This window comes from Falco naumanni, chromosome 2 (genome assembly GCF_017639655.2).
Source record: "Falco naumanni isolate bFalNau1 chromosome 2, bFalNau1.pat, whole genome shotgun sequence".
NCBI lineage: Eukaryota > Metazoa > Chordata > Aves > Falconiformes > Falconidae > Falco > Falco naumanni.
The window spans coordinates 74901410-74925917 of NC_054055.1; the positions used below are offsets into that span (position 1 = coordinate 74901410).

Below are 24508 nucleotides of genomic sequence, written 5' to 3' on the forward strand. Positions count from 1 at the left end.
AAAAAATAATAATCAAGCTTATTCTGTTACAGAGTGCAGTGTAAGTGTATCAGAGGAACTATTATCTGAAACAAGTTTTCAAACAAAAGGTTTCCCGAAAGCTTTTATGTAATAATTTCAACACAGATAGAGTAAGTATGTTTATTGTTTTACAGCAGAATGCCCCAATTTAAGAACAAAATTGCTAGATGTTCAGCTGTGCAAAATGGTACATAGTGCTTCAGTACAAGTGGAAAAGAACATGATTTGTTAGCAAATACTTTCAAATACAATTTTATGGTCCTAGAAGATAGGACTTGAAACCAGGGACTGATCCACAGGCAAACAATTTTGGACCCAGCCACTTTGGACCCAGCACAAAACGCCACTTGCTCCTTATTGTTGGGAAAAAAAAATAATCACACTGAATTGCCAGATTCAGTGTCTTCATGCATGTTACAGAGAAATGGATCAGTCCTCTATGTCAGTTTCTAGCCCCATCTACAAATATCATCTGGCTCCGATAAATAAGACTCACAGGAATTTCTTGAAGGTCAATGGTCCATAATGGTAGTTATTCTACATGATCTGCTCAACTTGATTCCCAATTCTAGTTAGGCTGTTTAAATGACTTTCTTGAATTCATCGTACAGCACAAGCACAAAAGCACCCCCCATGCCTCTGAGAACATTAGACCATGCACCCTTGAAGAACGCCTTTCCTCCCTCATCCCTTGCAATCTTCCGCCAGCAGTCAATTGTTCCAGAGTACATGATATCAGCTGTAGAAAAAGCAGAAAGCAATTTTTAACTCCTACAATTGTACCCAAGATGGTTTTAACTGCCCTGATTCACCTCTAGCTACTTTTTGTTAAGTCCCAAACCACATTTTTAGACTGCAACACAGTACGTAGTTCAGGCAATAGAAAATTTTATCTGCTTGCCGAGTTACTAAAGGCTAAATCACAAAATAAAAATGTCAAGCCTTCTTTCTGGCAATTACACTGTTCCCCAATTGCCTTCATTTAATTTGTCATTGCAAACAGGCAGTCTGTCCATTTCGTATTCTATAAAGTCCTCAGCATTAATTAGTGACAAACATTGGGCCCTACTGCATTTCCTTGTATCACTGAAATGTAATATAACTTAAATCAGATTTATGGAACAAGGGACAGTAAGTGGGGAGGGATAACTATTAGGGAAAAAGAACTTCATGTTGTTAATGCTGCTTAAAGAACTGCACAAATTAACAGCCTACCTCCTTTGCGCCCTGACTGCATCATCATCCTACGCCGCACTGTATCGAAAGGATAGGAGACCACACCAGCCACAGCAGTCACCGTCTGGGCAATCATCCAACTGATAACAATATGAGTATTTCTGGGATCTGGGAGCATGCCTGCAATAAAGAAAGTAATTAGCTTTTTATCTTTTACATCCTCTTCCACTTCACTTGCTGCGTGACAGCTACTTTACTAGATGAACTATTATGAAACATTGTAAAGCCATACTTTGAAATCGCAACAAGATTTAGGATAAACTTCAGACATGCTGTAACAATGTAACTACTCCCTACTCTTTTTGAAAAGTGTCACTAAAGTCATTGTGCCTGTGAAGTACATTAAACTGTAAGCTAGTATTAATGACCTCTATGCCCAAATGTCAAGCTTAAAAAAGTGCTTTGTAAAAGCACCACTCTGCTGAACACACCTGAATTGGTCCAATGTAACTCCAGTAACACACTGAACAAAAAAGAACTTACTAGAATTGCATACAACACGCTCTGCTGCCATTAGGGCAAGCTCCTTTAAGTACAAAAGCAGGAGTACTTGAAAGTAGCCACCTGCCATCAACACATGCCTGTGTTGCCTTGAACACTGCAGCATCACCGCAGCATTGTTATCCCCTCTCCACCTCCACTTGCTATAGACAGACACCATAAAATCCAAGAATGAACATAAACCAACACAGAATTCAGGAAACGTTTACAAGGTCCCCTCTGAAATGTTACCTTTTGCTGTATCATAGATCCCAAAGTAGGCAGCTCGATAGATGATGATGCCTTGGACAGAGACATTGAACCCTTGATATAAGCCACGCAGACCGTCAGACTTGGTAATTTTGACTAGACAGTCCCCTAGACCTGAGAATTCTCTGTCTGCGCCAGCTTTTCCCACATCAGCAGCCAAACGGGTTCTTGCAAAATCCAAGGGGTAGACAAAGCAGAGGGAAGTGGCTCCAGCTGCACCACCAGAAGCCAGGTTACCAGCAAAATACCTCCAGAATTGAGTGTGCTTGTCTACACCTCCCAAGAACACCTGCTTATACTTATCCTTGAAGGCAAAGTTGAGAGCTTGAGTTGGGAAGTATCTGATGACATTTGCCAAGTTTCCTCTCCAGAAAGACAGCACTCCTTGTTCCTTTGGAATACGCACTACACAATCGATGATACCCTTGTACTGCTTATCAGCAGCAATTTGTTTACTTGCATGTTGTACCTGCAAATAAAAACACGCATTTTAGCTGTATGCCTTGACAGGTCTGCACTGCAAGTCCACTTCTGTAAAGCAGAGAGCTGTTCAGCCTGAAAGCCTGATGGCAGTCAGGCATGGAGATCAAGCCTCTGTTAACTGCAATAAATGGGCTGCAACAACCAGCCTCCAAGGAAAAGCTCCCAGGTGTCACCCTAGATCTTAAGACTGGGAAAACCAGTCATTTACTCGTACTCAGTGGGGACTGAAGAACGCGAGGATTGAGTTAGCTCTGAAGAACTAAAGGCCCACAAACTGAGAGCGCGTGTACGTGAAGCAGCCATAGACACGGGAGGTCTCGTACAACACTAGAACGGCAAAAAAGGCTTCAAGTTGTGTCCCGGCCTCCCCCGAACGCAGGACGCGCCGGACGGGCAAGGGCCAGCCGTGGGGAGCGAAGGCGACCACAGCTGTGGTGCCGCGCAGAGCCGGCGGCCCCTGCGGGCAGCGGCGGGGTGGAGGGGGGCGGCCGAGCCGCGTCGCGCCCAGGGGACCGGCGGGGGAGCGGCGCGAGACGGCCGCCAGCCCGGCGCCTGCCGCCGCGCCCAGGGCGGGGCCGGGGCCGCCGCGAAGGTCACTCGAGTCACCTTGGGGCGCCGGGCCGCCCCATGGCCCGCGCGCAGGGGTCACACAGGGCACCGCGCGCCGGTCGCGGCCCCGGCCCCGCCCCGCCGGTGGGCCAATGCGCTGCCCGGCCGCGGCATCACGTGAAGGTCACCAAGATGGCGGCGCGCTGCCGCCCTCCCCCCCTCGCCCTCTGCGCGCTCGGCGCCAGGAGCGGGACGGCAGGAAGTGACACCGGGGGCCGCCCCCTCGCCCCTCCCTCCCACCCACCCCCCCCCGCCCCGCCCCCCCCCCCCCCAACGCAGCGCCCCGCATAGCGGAACCGGCTTCCCCGCCGCTGCCGCGGGGGCCCGCCGCCCACGTGACCTCCCCGCCAGCCGCCGCTTCGCGCGCGCCCTTTGTTCCGCGGCGGCGGCCGCGTGCCTGCCCCCCCGCCCTTCCCCCCGCCCGGCTCAGCCCGCGCGGGCCCCGGCGGCGGAGAGCGACGGGCAGTCCCCACTCCCCGCTCCCACCAGGCTCGGCCGCGCCGCTAACCTGAAGCAAGAGCTTGACCCGCTCGATAGGCGCCACCGCAGTCTTGCTGATGGCGGCTGCGACACCGCCCGCCAGAAAGTCCTTGAGGAAGGAGATGGCCTGGTCCGCCATGTTCGCGCCGGAGCCGCCGGGGAAGAGACGCCGCTGCCGCTCACGCCGAAAGGGCGGGGTTGTTGCCGCGCATGAGCTAAATGCCGGGCCCTGCCGGCCCCGCCCCCCGGCTCTCCATTGGCCGCACCGCCCTGGGGGCGTGGCCTCGCCGCCCAAAGGCACGGGACCGGGTCGCCCTCAGGGCGGTGGTTACAGCGGGCGGCGGGGCGCGGCTCCGGTCTCCCCCCGCCCCTGCGGCGCCAGTGGCGCAGCGCCGCGTCGCACAGCGCGGCCGGGCCTGCTGGGTGGCGCCGCCACCACCACCACCTGTGAAGGGCGAGAGGCCGCGCCCGAGCCCGGCCCCCGCGGGGCGGTGCGGTGCGGCGCGGCAGGGCCGCCCTAGCAGCGAAGTGCGGGTATCACCGTCACTCACACAAATTCCGCCTCTCCCCCTTCCCTCCCCCGCAACAGTCGCTTTCGGAAGCGCCGCCTCCGGCCGCGTTGTCCCGCTCCCGGCAGGGCCTGCGGGAGCCTGTGCCACCCAACAGGTCACATCCCACAGAACGCGGCGGCACCGCACCTGGGGCCCGCGTTCGTCAGCCCGGGCGGGCAGCGAGCGGGGCGGCCTCGGCGGCGGCTGCGGGAAGCCGGCGGTCAGGTGGGGGCAGCGGGCTGGGCCCCCCGGCTCCCGCGGAGCTCGCCCCGCGCTGGCCGCTCCGGGCGGTGCTGGCGCAAGGCAGCGCCCCGCTTGCAGGTGCTGCTCCCGCCGGCGCCTCCTCAGCGCTGCGGGCGGAGGTCGCGTCGCCGTCTGTCACTCAGCTGAGCCGAGACAATGAAATAGCAAAGAACTTCCCCGCGGTGTGCTCCAGGGGCGGTGGGACGCGGGGTCCAGACTCCTTGTTCTGGCGCTCGGAGTTCGATGCCGTGAGCAGCTCCGCAGGCCGCCCGAGCGGGCGCTCAGGGCCCGGCTCCGAGTCCCTGCCCCGCCGCGGCGGGCCCGGCCTCCCCTCAGGCATCTCTGCTCATTTCATCGCACGCTGCGAAATGAAATGTTACATCTCATGGCTAAACTTCTGTCTGAAATTATACCTCTTCTTTCTAAAAGCAAGCCTTGAAATTGTTGTAGCCGGAAGGTGTTAGTTCACCCGCACCTTTCATTACTGCTTTCACTTTTAATGGATGTTTCCTACAAAAGTAAAGCCAAACATTTTTTTTTTTTAATAGATGACTGGTGAACCACAAAGTTGTACTAGCTGAGGTGTCTGAAACCACTGCTTACGCGTACATACTTCGCAGGATTTCAAAATGAGCGTCTTGCTCAAGAGGGCATGTTGTGGGAACAGGACGTGCCAGGCATGGCCTTCATCTCTGCTGTAGTATGATATACTGTGTTTTATACATTTCTATACACTTTTTTAGCATAACAAAAGATACAAAGTATATTGTGTGGTATTTTATATTCTAAATCATAATACAGATATAATGCAGTGACTCCTGTGCCCACACAGGGTTAGGTGCTCGCAGTGTTACAGGACCGTATTTTTGATGTAATTAATGAAAGGCTGTGGTGCGTATTCTGAGGCAGGCACACACAGCTTAGCATAGTATTTTTTAAAAAAAGTTTGGAACAGCATGTTAATACTCACAAGATACACTGTGTGCAAGGCTGGGAATTTTTTTCCCCATAAAATTTTTCTATTGATTAAAAAAACCCTTCATACCTGGAACCCTGAATCATAGTCCATTTGAAAAATGAAGGTAAAAGACACAATGTTTTTGTGATTGGAAACTGTTCAGTCAGTAGTTGTCCTGTTCTGTTCACCCTGGGAGCTCAGGTGCATCTGACTGGGGAAATTCTCTTCTCTTTAGCACCATGCTTTTTCTTCTGTTTCTGCACCTTTCCCCCTGCTCCCCCCCCCTTCAGTTCTTTATCTAATCTCATATTCTGCTACCCAGTTTCATAAGAGCTCACAAATTAAGTAGGGCTAAAAAGGAGGAGGAGGATGTTCTTGAACCAAATGCGGTGCCCCCACATTTCATCTTCAATTTTAATCACAGATGAAAGTTGTGCTTTCATACAACTGCCTTTTCCAGAAACCTCACAGAAGGCAGGGAAGGCTGTCTTCACTCTCTCAAGAAGCTGCTGCTCCAGTTCTTGTTTCCAATCTTGACTACACCACTGCAGTAGCAATTCCCAGACTCCATTAGAGAATGTTTCTTTATTTGCAGTAGAGAGCATAACATAAAATGATATTAAAATGGATGGTAATGGATTATTGAAATGGTACCTGCATTAACCTCTTGAAACAGAAACAAAGCAATGTGTGCTAGTTCAAATACTGGACAATCCCAACTGTACCAAGTATGAAGAAACTGATTCCTCAGCAACGTGAATAGTGCCGTAGGGCTGCTGACACCATTTGTAGTTGGAGACTTGTTTCTGAGGGTACTACAGATGTTGTGCAGCCACAGCATCACTGCCATCAAGTGATGCCAGAATCTTCTGGCATCATTTCACTCAGATTCCAAACAAATGCAATCTATCTGTCCCCCTTTTTAAAGTAACTTCAGAACGCTGACTTAACATCTCTTTTTTATGATCTGATGGGAAATTGAGAATGTATTTGCATAATTACAAAACATCAAACATGACTAGAATCATCCAGATTTTATTACTAAATCCATTTTTTTTCTAGGCCTTAACACAGAGAATGACATCTAACAAATTTCCTGTCAATCTGATTTTGACATTTGCGAATCCATGTTGTTCCAGTAACGCTCGATATTCAGAGCCACTTCTTTCCTTTCCCTCTGTCTGCACAAGCATGTTTAAGGACTGCAGCAGAGCTGTGCTCCTGTTCTTCTTCTCATCATCCAATACCATTTCAGCCAGCAAAATCTCACAACCTAATTTAAGAACAAATGCATGCAACAGTACTAATCCATTATCAGGCAAGAGAACTTTATGCTACCATATATAAGGGTGCAAACTACAAGACACAGGTGATTCATTTATCATTTATGGATTTTCTCTGCTATTAAACGTATGATCCACTCCTCTCACAAAACCCAGAAAAATCCCTTCCATGCTACGGAGGGCTCAAATGCTCACAATTCCAAGTCACCTCTCTGCTTTCAGGGGAAGAGGGGATGACTTCTGTAGACTTGGCATGAAGGTTACAGAACACAGTAAGACAGGGATAGCAGTTACATGTCTTCAGGATATATTGGTATTTCACATCCATATTAAAAGTGCCAAGCAGACAAAACAGTGGATGGTGAGCATTAAAAAAACCAGTCAAGTTGTCAATGTTGTACGTTATTTCTGTAGGAACTGAGGTCTTTGTGGTGGGACTCACCTAGGGATGTGGGCAGAGCTTAAATGATCCTGTTTACACACAGCCTCTTCCTCCATCAGACCCATAAGGGGAAAGGGAAGACAAGAGAGGGCTACTGACAAAATGAGCGTAGTTTTACTCATTGTCTTTTGGCTTTGCATCTTATGTAGTGGTTTCTCTTGGCACAGTAGGGGTAGGATGCCACCAATTCAGATCAAAATAGCAGCATTTTATAGTGATTTTAGTACTACTAAATGCTGCATAACATTCATATCTTTCTGACCTTTAAGACAATCTCCTCGGAGCCATTCCTACATGTACAACTCAGACATTTAACGATTGATAAGAAGTAAATTAAACATAACACTGCAGTTTCTTAGAGAAGAGACTGAGATCTGCACATAAAATTTCTGGCCGAGACCTTGGTGTTAACTATCAGGAGTCATGAAAGTCCTTCTGACAGCTTATTAATCAATTCCCTGTTTCTGTCCTGTACCATCAGCTACCTTACTAAATCCAAGTTCAAGCCTACTCTGTAACGACACAGGCTTGCTTCACAAAGACAAAGAATTAGCTAAGCATGTCCGAGTCTGAGGTGAGCCTGAACCTATCCAGTGGGACCCTTCCACCCTAATTCAGTCATCCATAGATTAGATAGCTGTAGTTTGGCTAGCCCCGTAAATACGCTCTATTCACTATGAAATATATAATCTTTTTTCTTTGAAAAAACAGGAAAGTCCCTTTCACCGATAGGCGAGATGAATCATCCTCTGAGAATACCTGGATTTCCACTGATTGGAGAACTCAAGGTGACTAGATTTGAATACCTAATATTTAGGCATCTGAAGTTAGGGTGACAAGGCTTATTTGTTGTGACTCAGTGGTTTCTATTCTGTTCCCCCCTTCACATGTGCCTTCAGAAAGACCTGGGAACTGCCGTTCCTGGTTACACAGCAAGCATCGCCAGGTAGAATAATGCAGGACTATCATTTCTAAGTCACCATTATATTACAGCTCTGGAAGATTATGTCCAAATTTTGTACTCTCTGGAAGGAGGACACAAATAGAATGGTCATTATAATTTCCCGCAGAAAGTTGACAACATCAAAGTAATGTAGAAAAATGTACCAAGAAAGTACAACCAATGTGGGAAGAACACCTTCAAAAATAAGTCACAGTAAATTAAAATTTCTCTCTAGAGGTAAAATGCAATTGAAATTTCTTCATGAGAGGGACTGAAACAGAGCTAACTTTCAACCCTTTCAGGAAGCATACTCTGATGATGAAGAAATTTTGGCAAGTTTTATAGGAGATAAAAATTAATGGTTGTAACAGTCTTTTTCTGTATTAGAAAGTAATTTAATCCAGATTATTGTTGTTTAGCAAGGGCATCATTTCCAGCAAAAAGATGGAGGAGGGGAAAGTAAAGTGCCGGCCCTCCAAAAATTTTTTTAAAAACAAAACCAAACCCCACACCAAATACTTACACTACCCAGGAGTACGCTAACACATCCAAAACTGAACTGAGAGCTCACTCTCTAACAGGCTTAGCCATTAAGTAGTTCTTCCTAAGCTTTTGTGGCTCAAATGACATACTACTCTTCCTTTCTGTCCTGTTACTTTTCCAGGCACAAGTACTGTTAATAGTTGTAACACGGTCAAAAATTGATACAAAAATGATTGAGGTAGGACAGCCAACCAAGTTGTGTCTTGCCTTTCTAACAAACTTCTCTTCTGTCTTCCTAAGGGATTCTTACCTCAGTGTCCAGCGAGCAAGTGCTGAAGTTCTTATTTCTATTATTCACCTATCAGTCTATTAACCTTCACAATGCTTTACCTCAAAAAATTGTTTTCTGTGCATCACGTTTCCTCTAAACTGCTGTTAAGGCAGAATGTGGGAAAAAGCATCTTCAAGAAGGCATAGCTGTGTCACTTCCCAAGGAGCAACATGAGACCTACAGGTTTTATTGGCAGAAGTTCATTTGGATTTTAAAACTCAGCTCCCTCATTACTTCATGCCTTTATCAGTAAACAAGCTCCCAAATTTTCCTCAGTTATGCCCGTTGCTTAGGAAGTCTTTTCAGTGTACCACCATTAAATCCACCCCTTTTACCAGTCAGCAAAAGATAACCACCCTCCTCCAGAACAACTGAACTAACTCTACTTTGGTATTAACAAGAAAAAGACAAGTTTATAATTTCTCAGGTTACTGGGCTACATCAAATCATAGATCAGCTCAGGCTGAAAGAGACCACAGGAGATGCCTAGTCCAACCGCCTGCTTGAAGCAGGGCAGCTCTACAGTCAGCTCAGCTCGTTCAGGGCTTTGTTCTCAGATCTTGAAACCCCCAAGGACAGAGATTCCACAACCTCTCTGGGCAACCTGCTCCAATGCTTAATTATCCTGAGAGCACAAAGCTGTGGTGTGTTACCACAGACACCTTGCCCAAGGGACTAACGCTTAGTGTGTATAGAGCACTGTACTTTAATCACAGAGTACACTGAGGTTGTGTGGCAGCCAAGCACATTCTATTAAAATTTTACAGTCTGATACATAGTACTTAAAGGCACAATTTTAAAGTCTGTGACAGTTACAGGTTTGCCAACTTTAGGATTGAAACAGCTTATAGCAGCTTAAAGAACAGCATTATGAACTTTATGAATAATTATGTGGTGAGAAACATGTGATTGCTGGAATGAGTCTCTCAAAATACAAAACCATTAAGCATAATGGCAAGCTTCATGTCAACATGGAAAAGAAACATTTTCAATGTGTTCCAGTTGTTGAATATTTTTTGCCTTATTAAATATCAGTACAGATGAGATCAGTCAAATTTCCATTCATAAAAACCTGCTGAAAACTAAAGACAAAGTGGTAAAAGTCTGACATTTCCCTGATCTCGTGCAACTGAAATGCGCTGTAGTAAGCATATTTCTTATGGTAAATTGAATCACTGTGGTGCTTTTGCTTTACTCTGTGCTCAAGGAGTACAGCAACTAAGTAACATAAGACAGAGTCTACCAGGCAGATAAAACTCTTGACCTCGCTCATCAGCTCTCTTTAATTTGCTGAGGTTGGTGATTCAGCATAGGCACAGCCTCCTTCATATTGGTTTATGGGATTATCACTGTACAATTGTGACAGGCAAGAAACTCACAACTGATAAAAAAGCTAGTTTGAAAGTACAGTTTTAATCTCCAGGAAGGCTTCCACTACAAAGTACATTTTAAATAGAAAAAAATAAGTATCAGTGAAGTATCAGGAAAAAATAGACATTAGGAGAGGCGACATTAGTGACAAACTACTTGAGATGGGATATAGTATACTTCTCCAATTAGACTGGAACACAAAGAAACTTCTATTTTTATATTTTGTAAGAGAGTTTATACAAAAGTCTAACACTCATACCAAGTAATGAGATGGAAAGCATATATGGTCATTTAACCATATTCAGAAAAACCTGACATTGATAGGAACAGCCCTCAACCGCAGCCTGTGTGGGTACATACTGTGGCTGCAGGCTGCTGAAGTTACTCTGTGACTTTATAGCTGCTGGAGGAACGTGTTTGTGCTTTGTCCTACTTTCACTTTTACCTGTGGAAAAACTGCTTAAAAAAGGGTATCTTTGAAATGTTTTTGAGTAAAGCCCCACAGAAAAGTGAAAAAGAGGACCAGCATCCCCAAATTCAGTCAGATGCCAGAGTATTCACTTTCAGTTTTTAATTTCTGATAAAAATAACCAGTAAGCACTAAGTTCACCGCAGAGGCAGAACTGTCTTTAAAGTCCAAGAAAACTGAAGTATTAATGTGGCTCATAAAAGCTTGCAGTTTTAACTTGCCATGCTATACAGCTATGTCAAGTCTAAGCTTAATACGGTCTGCAAACTAGCCAAAAGAACTGCACATGGAGGTATTAAATACATAGAAGTTTCAGCCTGCCCCAGACACTTAAACACATAGAACTCACTCCTGCAAAAGCTGCAGTCCAACTTTTATTCGGGGCCTGCAACAACTATGCTTCAGATAAATGGTCAAAATGATCCTGAACTGACAGTATGTGGTGTTTGATGATGGATGTGTTGCACAAGGGTTGTAAAAACTCAGCATCCCAGTTTGCTTCTGGGCACACTATGGTGACAGATTCTTCTTGAAGCATAAAACAGCATCTAATAAGTTTCCTGTGATCTTAATTTGTACATTTGTGAATCCATATTTCTCCAGTAGCTGTTTATATTCTGAGCCACTTCTTTGCTTGCCTTCAGTCATACTGAGGGACTGTAGTACAGCTCTAGGAGGGTGCGTCTTCTGCTCGTCAAGCACAATTTCTGCCACTAGCAAGGCACTTCCTGCATTTCCAAAACAACCAAAAGTGGTTCAGTAAAGTATTTCTAGCTTCAAGTTATTAGCATTTTGTTCAGAGACAGTTACTGAAGTCCTTAAGACTAATGTTTTAATGGCTTTCAGTGGAAATTTGTGACAGAACTTTACTTCCAGTACACTCTTCCTGGAAGCAATTGTTCAACTGTTAAAAGGAAGGGGGCGTTTACAGCACCGTCTCCACTTCAATGAAGTTCAGATCACTTCCTGATTATGCTCTTAAACTCATTTCCATTTGAGCCAAGCAGCTCCTCTAAGTTGCTCATACCCTAATCTTGCATAAGATTAAGACAGTCACCCATGATTTTCTTTCATAACTTATAAGCAGTATTATGAATTATGGCCTAGATCTAATTTTGAATGCTCTCCTATGAAACAAACTTCATAGCTACAGTTAATCCTGTTGAATTTAAGGAATCACTTGATCTTGGCAGTCAGGCTTTTCTGTTTTTTGTCTTCTCCTTTGATCTTTAATGCTGTCCAAATATGAGTTAGCGTGCCCTGGCAGACAAAAGGGCCAACCATGTCCTGGAGTGCACCAAGCACAGCATAGCTAGTCAGCTGAGGGAGGTGACTGTCCCAATCTACATTGCACCGGCGCATCCCCACCTCCAGCACTGTGTGGTTTTGGGCCCCTCAACAGAAGGAGGAGGATACACCTCAGTCTGTCCAGAGGAGGGTGACCAAGATTGTGTAAGGCCTTAAAGGCAAGACTTCTGAGGAGTGGCTGAGGTCACTTGGTTTGTTCAGCTTGGAGAAGAGAAGGTTGAGGGATGCCCTCACTGCAGTCTACAACTTCCTCAAGAGGGGTAGCAGAGGAGAATGTGCTGACCTCCTCTCTGGTGACCAGTGATAGGACATGAGGAAATTGAATGAAGAGAAACCCGGGGAAGATTGGACATTAGGAAAAGGTTCTTCACTGACAGGATGGCCAGTCAGTGGAACAGGCTTTTCCAGGGAAGTGGTCAGGGCACCAAACCTCTCATGGTTCAAGGGGCATCTGGACAACACTTAGTCACACGGTTTAGTTTTGGTAGTACTTTGAGGAACACAGAGTTGGACTCTGATCCTTATGGGTCCCTTCCAACCTGAGATATTCTATGATTCAAATGTAGGACAAAGCAGAAGCACCTAGTTATTTCTCATGATACCTGTGCCAAAAGTAGTGCTGAACTCTGGTTTACCATATTCTAGGCACTACCAACACAGCAAACCAAACTACTACTTCTGGAATAGCAAAACAAACTGCTTCTGAATAACTAAAAAGGAACTTTAGTTAGGCTACTTATTTCTATACATACAAGTACATGCTTCATCATTTGATGGTACAGGGCTTATTACAAAAGACTGGGCATGGCAGAGAGAGAGGAGATGACAGTTACATGTGAAGCCTACAACTATACTAAGGACTTATTTCCATATAGTTTTATTAGCAGTTTTGTTTCCTTTTTTTCTTAATTATTACAAATAATGCAAGCACAGACACTCAAGCAAAGGCTACTATGATTGGACAGAAAAATATACTTTTAAAATATGACATTCTTATGATTGCTCATTATGTTTATGCATTAACATGCACCTTTAAGCCCACAAGATTAAAAATACTTACCTGGTTTGCAAACAGCTGATATCTTGCTTAATAACACATGTATCTTTTCATCAGGCCAGTCATGAAGAATGCGTGAAAGGATGTAAAGGTCTGCTTCTGGAAGATCATCCTTGAAGAAGTCACCTGTTGGAAAGCAGAGTTTGTACATTCCTACAGAAATCACAGAGTACATTACTACAAAATGAGATTAAGATATTGTAGAGGAACCAGGAGCTTCAGCAGAAGTAAAGAAACAAACAAGAATGAACATGTATAGGTGTGCACTGATTTGCACATAAGGAAAGCATTAATAGAAGAGCAGATCACAGGTAAGAATTCTGTAATGTGTGAAAATGGAGAGAAAGCCTAAAGCAATGAAGGAGACAAAGTCCTTTGTAGCCATCATGTTGATCTCACCTAGAAAGGGAAAGTCTGAGACAGGAATGTGCAGCCTCTACTCCCAGTGGTACTCAAACCCAAATAATTCTTACTTCCTTGTTTATCCACATTCTTCAGCCATAGCCAGTTTGTTTTAATCCCCATAGGCTTGAGAAATGCAATGCCCTCATTTAGCATGGGTGAGCCTACATTGCTTTGTACTAAGACACATTCGGGGTTGGAGCAGGGTAGCACACCACTCTCTACAACAGAAGAGCCTGCTCTGTGCTCCAGGATAACAGATATAAGACAAAAGATCATGTGTTACACTTACCTGATATGAATGTCACTGGAGCTGTGTTTTGTCCTGGAGGCTGAAAGTAAGAGGTGTTTGCAATGACTTCTGGAAGGTCAAATACCGTGACCTTGAGATTTGGGTATATTTGTCCTAATTCATGAGCCAGAGCTCCTGTGCAACCTGTTGGGTTTAAAAAAAGTCAAATCAGGTCTTTTCTCCCAGCACTTGCAGACATTTTTAAAGACAAGGCTGTACATAAAATTAAAATAGACAGTAAATCAGAATTGAAGTAGACAGTCAGCTCCACAATGAGCATGGGCAACAGCACTTGCTGGTGGATACAGCAATGCATTAAAGCTTGGAGAATGCAGACATGAATCTCTGTCATGGAATTGCTAATATGACCTTTGATACCAGTACCTCAGGGTGGTTTGGGGAGCAGACGAACATTAATGAAAGGCAAGGACTTGTAATTTGTGGATTAAGAGCACTAGAACTATTTACCATTTACAAAGCACTGATATATGAACTTTGGTAAATACTCTCCAGCATTGTGACAGATAGGGATGGTAAAGTTTTGAAGTCTCTGCACAGGTGGCAAAGGTTGCACCAGTATTGTGTTAATTCCTCTGACATGCTGTCCACCTCCCCAGGCAAAGTAAAGTGTTCTTTCCTCAGTGGATCTTTCCCTGTGTAATAACACTCCCTCTGTGTAACTCCAAGCACAGGGCAAAAAAGGACACTAACAAGAAGAGTTTCTTCAGATGTATCATTGGTCTAAAACATTTTTGTGGTCATTTTAAGAATCATTAAGGTCATTAAGAATTAAAGCAACACACAAAACAAACCAATTCTAAAAGAATCACAACTTTTTGTTCTAGCAGTGCTGTGTTTCAAGTCTGACACCCCAACACAGAAGGACTCAGAAATAAATCCTTCGCTACTTTTGGAAATCTTGGATGTGCTAAAGGACAGCAACAGTACAGCTGACAATGGAGCTCACAGCCCAGTATTTTATCAGCTGAGCCAAAAACCATCTTGTTTTCTGTGCTGAGCTGTGTCAGTATCGACTAGATTGTGACAAACATTCACTTATTTTAAACTATTCAAATACCATTTCAGTAACAATGCTTTCAGTTAACTGCATTCATCTGACATTACAATGCCAGAAAAATAACGGTAGATAGTATTACTCCAGTTCTAGTAAAAAATACACATAGATCTTAAGTAATAAAATACGGAACTGAAATCAAGCTTTTCCCTTTGATTTGTATACAAATTCAATTACAGGCAATACCTCCTAGATCACAAGCAGATTTAAACCGTGAAAGATCAAATGCTGTAGCCACGTCTCTTGCTGTCAGTTGGGCAATGCTGTGCATAGCAGCCATAAAACGCTGCTTCACCTCCTGGCTGTGATAATAGTCCTAAAAAGGGGTAAAAAAAGCATAGTAATAGAAGCTTATTTTCATTACTTAACTAAAACTATGTACAACCGAGGCAGGTGGTGCACACCATTACCATTAGAATTCTAAAATTAAAAGGTCAGTTAAAAGTGCCATTGAGTAGTTGCTCATCTACTGTAGTGATCAGCAGATCTCTGCATCCTCTCAAAAATTTTGATCACACAGGCATCTTCTGCAGTACATCTCAAAGGACATACACTTGGCTGGTTTGAACTTGATCTTCCTGACATCCCAAGGGCTGTTAAACTCAACACTTCTGCCCACTGAAGCTCAGGCAATATAGTAGGAAGAAGTGAAAAGTGCTTTCTAAAGAAATACTGGGCCTTTGATATACATTTACTAACATACTTGGTCCACAGCAAAATGTCTCCAGATTTCAGACTGTTTGTAAGGACATGATTGAGGTATTTTTTCCAGTCTCCTAAAGCGTTCCTCCTTCTTGATATAGTCACAAATTGCTTCCATGTAAATCTGACATTTATTCTCCCTTGATGAGGAAATAACCAGATGGTTGGATCATAACTTAAATGAGAAACATTACAGCTCATACTGCATTTTTTGATTACAGGAGAAGCAAGCCTTCAGTACCAGAAACTCATGCCTTTACCTTTGAAATGATACAGAAGCATGAATCCCGTTATGTCTCACTTTCATACAGATTTCATCAGTTATGCCTGGCTTCACAGCTACCATGAAGTGGAAGTATCTCCAGGATGTGAGTATGCACAGTGCCATAGGCAGCCCATACATTCTGCTTAGACATACCATCCCGTAAATATATAGAGCCCATGCCTGAACTGGCAGTGACTTCTGCCACATGCATCACCCAAGCATACTCAAGTTGGTAATCCAAATGTTTAACAAAGGATGAGATCCAGTTTGCCTATGTTAAAACAATTAATTTGTATGTGAATTTAAGCATCTACTGCAGCACCTATCCTAAAGCAAAGTATCTAAACTCCCTTTAAAAGAGCCTTTGAAGGATTTAGATTCCTGCTTTAGCAGGGAAGTTGGACTACGTGATCTCCTGGAGTACTGCGTTTGGTTCTGGGCCCCCAACACACAAAGGATGTAGACCTGTTGGAGTGGATCCAGAGGAGGCCATGAAGATGATCAGAGGGCTGGAGCATCTCTCCTGTGAAGACAGGCTGGAAGAGTTGAAGCTGTTCAGCCTGGAGAAGAGAAGGCTCCAGGGAGACTTTAGAGTAGCCCTTCAATACTTAAAGGGGGCTTACAAGATGGAGATAAGACATTTTAGTAGAGCCTATAGCAACAGGACAAGGTGTAATTGTTTTCAACTAAAAGAGGGCAAATGCAGAATAGGTATTAGGAAGAAATTCTTTACTGCAAGGGTGGTGAGGCACTGGAACGGATTGCCCAGAGAAGCTGTGAATGCCCCATCTCTGGGAGCGTTCAAGGCCAGGCTGGATGGGGCTTCGAGCAACCTGGTCTAGTGGCAGGTGCCCCTGCCCATGGCAGGGGGGTTGGAACTAGATGATCCTCAAGGTCCTTTCCAACCCAAACCATTCTATGATCTCCAGAAGTCCTTCCAACCCCAACTGTTCTGTGATTGTGTGATCCATTCTGTGATTCCTAAAGGAGGTTCTGTCCACCAGTAATCTAGTACTAACATTAGGCTAACAGGACCTTCTTAAGTCTCCAAAGGCCTTATTTCCTTCCATCAACTGTATATGAGGGATGTAGACAGCTTTTTCAGCATCTGGAAGTTAAGTATAAATTAAGAACCTTGGGATGCAGGGTGAAGTACCCTTTAATCCAGCACTGTTGTCAGAGATGATGTCCCGATGTATTCTCCTACCCGCTCTGCTAGCCCTCTCCTTAAACAGGCACAAATTTACGCCCCTCAACTTGCTTCACCAGGTGGATAACTGACAAGTTAGGCCAGTTATAACCCTAAGTCATTCTCCATTCTGAACACATCCACCTGAGCTAGCACTGGAAAAGTACTACAGAGATGGAAACACATGGAAGAAAGGATTACAATTCTTACCAGCAGTATGTACCAGCTTGAAGCATATACAAAGCTACAAACCTTCATTGAAGAGATGAGATCCCTCCTGCACTACATCAACACAAAGTGACTTTGAAAACAGCTTCCATCACAGTCAGCACAGACTGAGGTAGATGCACATCAGTATCAAGTGATTGGCACCCAATACTGAGAGAGTGCACGTGTGATAAGGTACTATCTGGTGTTATAAGAAAGGACACATTAAATTTAAATTAAACAGACCCAGAGGTTGTTCTCAGAGTGTGTTAGCTGGATAGGCAACACCTTAACCAGAGAATTTTCATCAGCACTTGAATTTCCCAGTACACTCTGGGATTGCTCCAGCACTTGAGCCTAAAGTTGAAGGGAACAGAAGTCTGGGGCTAGTGAGTTGCACTGTGTTTTTACCATTCCTAATATTAACCAAATTTCTTAGACTGCTCAGTCTCCATCTGCCACTAGATCAGTTCTGGGCACCTCCCAGCTAGTTTTGATACCAGTAAGAGTTTACATTACCTTAAATAAATCCTCTGCTTTCTTTCCAAAGGTTCGATGATTCTGCCTGCTGCCTTCCTTGACAGCAGACTCCAAGTTTGTGAAGAGAGGCCAAATGTGGTCATTTGAGTGGATAATGTAGCCATGAAGTGAGCATTCACCATCTGAAGTCAGGTAGGTGTTTGCTGAATCTGTATTACTATAACCTTAAGGGAAGAAAACAACTGTAACTAGCTTTGTTTCAGTACTTTAAAACTGTCATTTAAAATCTGAAGGCGCATTTTCTGCCGTAGCTGTTAAATAGCTAGCAAAACCTGATCTTCTTCTGCAAAGACTTCCACGAAAAAATTCTAAGTCTTCTCATTCTTAAGGAGCAGGTACTTTGTTTCCAAAAATAATTTATGATGGAAGATATAGATAGGTACCAATTTATTATTACTTTTTTAAGCCAAAGTACCTCAGTTAGATACCTAATATTCAGAGTATTGGAAGTTTCTCATTCTTGACCACATTTTTCTTTAGATTATGGCTTCTCCTTCCCTTAAATTCCAACTTTCTCCAGTATGTTTTGCCTTTAGAGCTTTCGCCTTGGTCTTGTCCTCTAATAGAGTTGAAAGCCTCCTTTATTTCCTTTTCTTGGCACTTGACCATTTCAGGTCTTACATAGTAAGTGATGCATATGGAAACCTGTAACAACAGTGTGGACTGAAAATTAGTCCTAACACTGGCTCCCTCACCTACATACACAGTCAAGCACTTTTCCAGTTAGGGGTGCTAAAATTTAAGCTGTTGTCTATAAAGAGAGGCCATATTCCAGAGCTTTCCTCAGTGGAACCCTGATTCTCTGCTGAAGATTGTGAGACTGCATTGCTGCAGCAGCAAATGGAATTTTGTCCTTATTTTAGATAGAAAAAGAATCACTGAGGTTGGAAAAGGCCTTTGAGATCATTGAGTACAACTGTTAACCTAGCACTGCCAAGTCCACCAGTCAACTACATCCCAAGTGCCACATCTACCTCTTTTAAATGCCTCCAGGGATGGTGACTTCCCTTGGGCAGCATTTTCCAATGTCTGACAAACCTTTTAGTGAAAAAAAAATTCCTAGTATCTAATCTAAATATCTCAGTGCAGCTTGAGGCCATTTCCTCTCATCTTACCACTTAACTGGGAGAAGAGACGCACACCCACCTCACTAACACCTTCCTTTCAGGTACTTCTAGAGAGCAATAAGGTCCCTCCTAAGTCTCCTATTTTTCAGGTTAAACAACCCCAGTTCCCTCCGCTGCTCCTCACAAGACTCGTGCTCCAGACCCTTCACCAGCTGCATTGCCCAGGACACGCTCCTGCACCTCAGTGTCTTGTGGTGCAGCCTCACCAGTGTCAAGTACGGGGGACAATCACTTCCCTAGTCCTGCTGGCTACATTATTTCTCATACAAGCCAGGGCGCTGTTGGCTGCCTTGCTGACTTGGGTATGCTGCTGGCTCTGGTTCAGCTGGCCATCAACCAGCACCCCCAGGTACCTTTCCGCCAGGCAGCTTTCCAGCCACTCTTCCCCAGCCCTGTAGTGCTGCGTGGGGATGTTATGGTCAAAGTGCAGGTTACACATCTGAGTCATCATGCTGCTCCCTGGGACTGCCCACACAACTTTTTCTTAAGAGATTTGGTCAGTACTATGCCCAGAGAGCAAAACCAATCTAAGGGTTCCTCAAAGAACACCTTAATGTGTTCATAAAATAAAGCTTGCCCCCAAATGAAAAAATCTAGCTACTAATAATGGAAGCAAAGAAGCAACAATCCATTCCCCTTTCCCTCAAATCCAAGTTACCCACAACATCAAGTCAGATTCTGTGACCTTCAAACCATCTCTTCCAGTCCTGCATGGCTTTCAGTACATACTATGCAGTTGGGGGAAAGAGAAACTACTCACCTTGTGGTGTTTTCTCCAGTAATCCAAGAGCAGCACATGCATCAAGGAGTCTTTCTGTTCCGCACACAGAGGTTCCAACCTCATTTGCAATATCCACAGCCTTCAGTGGGCCTTTATCTTTCAGATGATCAAACATCTTCAACTTAGATGCTACAAACATAGCCTCCATAGAGGAAAAAAAAATAAATAGCACGTTGTATTTAAAAGACTGCAATCAAGAAACAAAAGAACTAGAATTATTCTACACAACTACTGTTCTTTAAGAAGCACAACACAGTATAAAAAAACTCCTAAAAATGGCTCGATACATTTCCATCCCTTTCAGAGAGTTTCACTATCTTAGCCAAGTAACAGAATTTTGAACAGAGGTGTTTGGGAGAGAAAGGAACTCAGTGTGCTGGAACGCAGCCTACAGATTTTGTATGAAGACCACCTCTTTATTCAGATATTTAGCATATCCCGATCTATAAGATCCTTTCATAAGGTCAAGCATTCTTAAGGACCTGAACCAATACCAAAAGATAAAATTTTATTTACTCAGGACATAAGGAACTGGAAAGCTCCACTTAGGCAGTGTAGCAGCTTCAGTTCCTGTAATATTGGTCTTAGTTTAATAAATGTTAAGGAAAAAAATAAAAAAAGAATAAAACATCAGGGCACAACTGTACTACACACACACACCTTAAAAGCACATGTACACATGGAATGGGGAAGAGAAAACAGCTAGTGTCCAATAGTGAAGAAAAACCCATGGGCAATACAGCTGCCTAAGTTGAAAAACTTAACTGAACTTGTAGAGATATGCTAATCAAACCAGAGAGGAAAGTTAATGATATGTGATAATATATACCTCTCTATTTGAAATTAATTTGCAATTCTGCAATTTCAGTATTCTGAAATAGTTAAAAAACCTAAACTCAAGGAACTTATGTAGAGCACGAGAGCAGAAGCACATACAGCAATCACAGAATCCATTTCTTTGCAACTGCAGGCAATTATAATGTACTTAAAGATCAAATGAAGTCAAGGAAAAATTGGATTGACATTCTGTTTAATAAAAATCAAGTGGAGAAAAAGATTTAACTTTGTGAGGAAGGTCTGCTACTGTGTGTCTATATATTTTATCATCTTCATCCTCTTTTTACAGTTTCCTCTTATTCTAGTAAGAATGTATAACTGGGTTTTATTATAACCCAGGCTTTCACATGCCAATTGCATCTAGCCTGCAACCACTTGGCTTCCAAGACCCACCCAATCTTCAGACTGATACCACTCAAACTGTAAGAAAAGGAAAAAGAAGGTGAGAAGATAAGGTCCAAAACTTGACTGATCCAAATCACTCTTTCGACCATTCTGTAATTCTCAGTTTCAGGGCAGGGGGGAGGTGGAAATTGAAGAAAAAAACCCTAAGAGGTCTGAGTACAGATCAAATTATGCAAATTCAGAACATATTAAGTTTGAGAAAGTACGATTTAACCTTGATCCCCTCCTGTTCTGCAACAGCAGCTGTTCAGAGTAAAATAGGCAGCAACATCTTTGGCTACAGGGGATTTCACTCTGCTTTATGAAGCCCTTGAAACAACACTCAAGAACCAAAATGAAACTGAACTCAAGAAGAGCTTTTGTGAAACTAAAAGCTTTTGTGCTCTTATCCCTTTTCTACAAGTGGAGGGATGATGAGTTTTGTCAGATCACAGGAAGCATTCACTGCAACTTATAATTAATTTTACTAAGATCTAAGCCCTGAGGAAAAAAGAATTCCTACTAGTTCAACATGAAACTCAGCACTTCTTACAATGACTTTACATTGGGCTAGTAGGAAAGGAAAGCTTCTGCTTCCAGGCTCCAGTCTTTCACTGCACAAAACCAAATTTGGCATCACATCACTGAACAGTATACATAATGCACAACAAAATGGTGATGATTCTCTATATTCTTTTTACTTAAGTTGAAGAAATGCTAAGCATCATCTCACCCATTCAAATACATCAAAACTCACTCCCTATAGATAGACAAGTAAGTTCACAAACAGCAATCTCAAGGCTGCTTTATTCCACATTTCTCAATATTGCTTTGTATGCCTGCAAGCAGCATGCCCGCAGATTGACAGTGACCACAATATAGTTTTCCTTCACATCCAAGTACAACTTTCCGCTGTTTCAGCAAAACCATTGTCCACTGTCTGGCATGTTTCCTTCCGCTCCCCCTCAAATTTATTACATCTTTAGTTCCAGGTTTGTCATTTCCCTGCTACTTTAGCAGTTTTTTCACCTCTTCCTAAAACATGAATGACTTTATGGAAATCGGTGATCTGTTAGAATGATTGGTGCTCATTTCTCATTCACCTTCATCACTGTCTTTCGCTACACTGAAATTATGAGTAGAAAACCTGGCAGTGATTAAAATGTCCAGCTACTGATTCCTCATCACACACATTTGGCTGCTACACAGAACATGTGAGCTTCTGTTTGTAAGCTATTACATGTACGTCTCCATCAGCTACTGCATGGGTATTACCAGGGAGACATACCTGGAACATGGAACAGGGTATAAAAAAACTAACGTCCTCAACAATTAATAAAAAAAATTAAGATCTTCCACAGAATTCTAACGCTAAGCATTGAAAGTTAGAAAGAAAATATAACATGTACAACTCTTGTCACAGTTTTAAGCCAGATAAGCTAACCTTATTAAATGGTTTCTTCACAGAGTATATAAAGGTAACTTTCTGCTTAATTGTGCTCATCATCAGTAAAAAAAACACCACAAAAACCCCACATACTATAACTTTTTTCCCCTCTCAGGAGACAACTTTTTTATCAAATGGGTAACTGAAATGTCACAGAACACATAAAAGCAAATACCAAAAAACGATGTTTGCACTGCACCAGAAGTTTCAGCTCTCTTAGATTCTCTTGTACCTCAGTGGTCCTTTGCTACTAATTATTAATACATTCTTACCCCAGCTCAAGTATTTAACATTACCTGTTATATACCAAAGTCCAATGAAACAATCGTATCTGTCAGCAATGTAATGATTAGTTTTCTTTTTCCCTTACCTTTGAAGCTCTAAAACCATCCATCAGCTCCAGAATTTTAGATGGAAGTTTTGCTGCACTTTCTGACACTCCATTCTGATTTTCCAAAGGTACCGTAAAACCAGTTTTGACGCTAGAACTGTTTTCTGAATTGCAAATAGCTCCTGAGGAACACATCCCACTGCTGTCCAACTTACTGGCACCTTTATGTTCTGTGAAACTTGAAGATTCACTTTCTCCATCACTTAGATTCTCAAAAGTGTCCACAGAAGGGATAGAGTCATACTTTTTATGTTGTACATTATGTTTAGGGGGCGGATAGTACAATTCTGCTAGCTTTTTGCAGAAGTGATTCAGAGGAAATCCCACCACATTCAAGAAGTCTCCATGGACATACTCGACTAACATTCCACCAAGGGCCTGGATTCCATATCCACCAGCCTTGTCCCTGGGGAAAAGAAGGCAAAAACAACATACATCTACATATATCTCATTAAGAGTAAAGGTAGTACAGAACACAATCCACTAGTACTGCTGAGTCTGGAAGAAAGACTAGCATACTCAAGTTAAAGACAGATTAAATCTACTAGTTAGGCTCAACACTTCAATTTATAAATCACAGCATAAATAAGGATCAGTATTTTTACTAGAGGTGAACAGCCTAAGGTGTTTACGCTTCACACAGTCCAAATTCCATAGTCACCTAAGCAGGAGGAACATCTGCCGACTGCAGTCAGATTGTGTTGCCATAGGTCACCCAACATTCTCCAAGTCCTGGCTACCAAAAGGGTAACTGCAAGCATCACCGGGTCACCCAGCTGCATACTGACCCTCGCTCTATTCCACAAGAGGCTGAAGGGCCTTTAGGAATACATTAGCTCCAAAAGGAGCTCACATTGAAGAAGACATCTTAGAACTGAAATGATTGTTTTATGAGTCTTGCTGATCTGTCATAGGAATATTTAAAATGAAGACCAGGAAGACAGGACTTTTTTTGGGAACCAGCAACCTATTCCAATACAAAATCCACTACTGTCCCATTCAGCCTTACTCAATTCTTGTGTAACCCTCAGGTATCTTTTACAACACCGTGCTCTGAGATGTCACGGTAGTACTTGTAATTTGGCACAGGAATGTGTTTTCACAGAAAGTAACCTTGGAAATCCAATTTGTCTTTAGGTGCAATTGTGCAAATTCCGCTGTGTGGAATGGAAATGCATACAGGCAGATAGGCTGCAATACAGCCAACAGTTTTACGGTTCACATTTAAGGAACAAAGCAGCAAGAAGTACGCTTACCACATGGTAACAGCACAATCTGAAAGCCTAAGTCAACAAACTTTGAAACCAAATGTCAGTCTCAGCTCTATTAACTTAAGATAGTATGGAATTATGCAAACGACTTGTAAGAGAATATTACTACACAAAGATGACTGTACATTTTTCATCTTAGATTTTATCAGAACCAGCTCTTAACACATCTAGAAATTATTTCTGGATCCCCTTTCCGACAACCCCCTAAGAGAGGAATCAGTACCCCTGCAAATGGGATTTTTTAAATCTATAAACTAGGGAATGGGGTTTTTCCTTTAATCTCGTGTTTAAGCATCACTGAATAGTTTCATCATTGTTTAAATTATTCCTTCTTTTACACCATACTTAAGACTTACATCATCTAAATTCAGAATACTCTAATGACCAAAAAGTCTTTTCATTTTTAAATGAAGTTGCAGTCCAGTAGGATGAAATCATTCTGGTATATGCTGACAAGGCAGCAAAAAAACATGGTGACCATCACAAGCAGTTGTACCAGACCCACAACAAGGATGTTAACACAATTGGCTACATCTCGTTAATCTTTATATAGAACTTCATATGCTGGCATTGGATCCTG

At 43.2% G+C, this 24508-nt stretch overlaps 2 protein-coding genes across 4 annotated transcripts in view; both read right to left on the reverse strand.

Annotated features, from left to right (window-relative positions):
* Positions 1-127: 127 nt before the first annotated feature.
* Positions 128-3782, reverse strand: SLC25A6 (solute carrier family 25 member 6). Its single transcript, XM_040584889.1, has 4 exons — positions 3608-3782; positions 1990-2476; positions 1237-1377; positions 128-760 (listed from the first exon to the last, which is right to left on the reverse strand). The coding sequence occupies exons 1-4, from the start codon at positions 3716-3718 to the stop codon at positions 603-605; spliced, it is 897 nt and encodes a 298-aa protein (XP_040440823.1). The 5' UTR covers positions 3719-3782; the 3' UTR covers positions 128-602.
* A 1531-nt stretch (positions 3783-5313) lies between these two features.
* ASMTL (acetylserotonin O-methyltransferase like) overlaps positions 5314-24508 on the reverse strand; it is a 31438-nt gene continuing 12243 nt past the window's right edge. Inside the window, exons 7-13 of one of the 3 annotated variants that reach the window (XM_040584890.1) lie at positions 22637-23063; positions 19578-19740; positions 17670-17854; positions 14974-15103; positions 13713-13856; positions 13022-13144; positions 5314-5896 (exon numbers count right to left, since the gene is read on the reverse strand). In XM_040584890.1, coding sequence (XP_040440824.1) covers positions 5673-5896; positions 13022-13144; positions 13713-13856; positions 14974-15103; positions 17670-17854; positions 19578-19740; positions 22637-23063 — 1396 coding nt within the window. In that variant the 3' untranslated portion in view covers positions 5314-5672. The other 2 variants (XM_040584892.1, XM_040584891.1) reach the window with 2 other exon arrangements.

Bases quoted from the DNA above. Each gene is read 5' to 3' on its own strand.
- SLC25A6 (XM_040584889.1), bottom strand. From the start codon at position 3,718: ATGGCGGACCAGGCCATCTCCTTCCTCAAGGACTTTCTGGCGGGCGGT. The intron at 2,477-3,607 runs GTTAGCGGCGCG...TTTTATTTGCAG, and splicing joins GGGTCAAGCTCTTGCTTCAG to GTACAACATGCAAGTAAACA. The intron at 1,378-1,989 runs GTAACATTTCAG...TCTTTATTGCAG, and splicing joins GATCTATGATACAGCAAAAG to GCATGCTCCCAGATCCCAGA.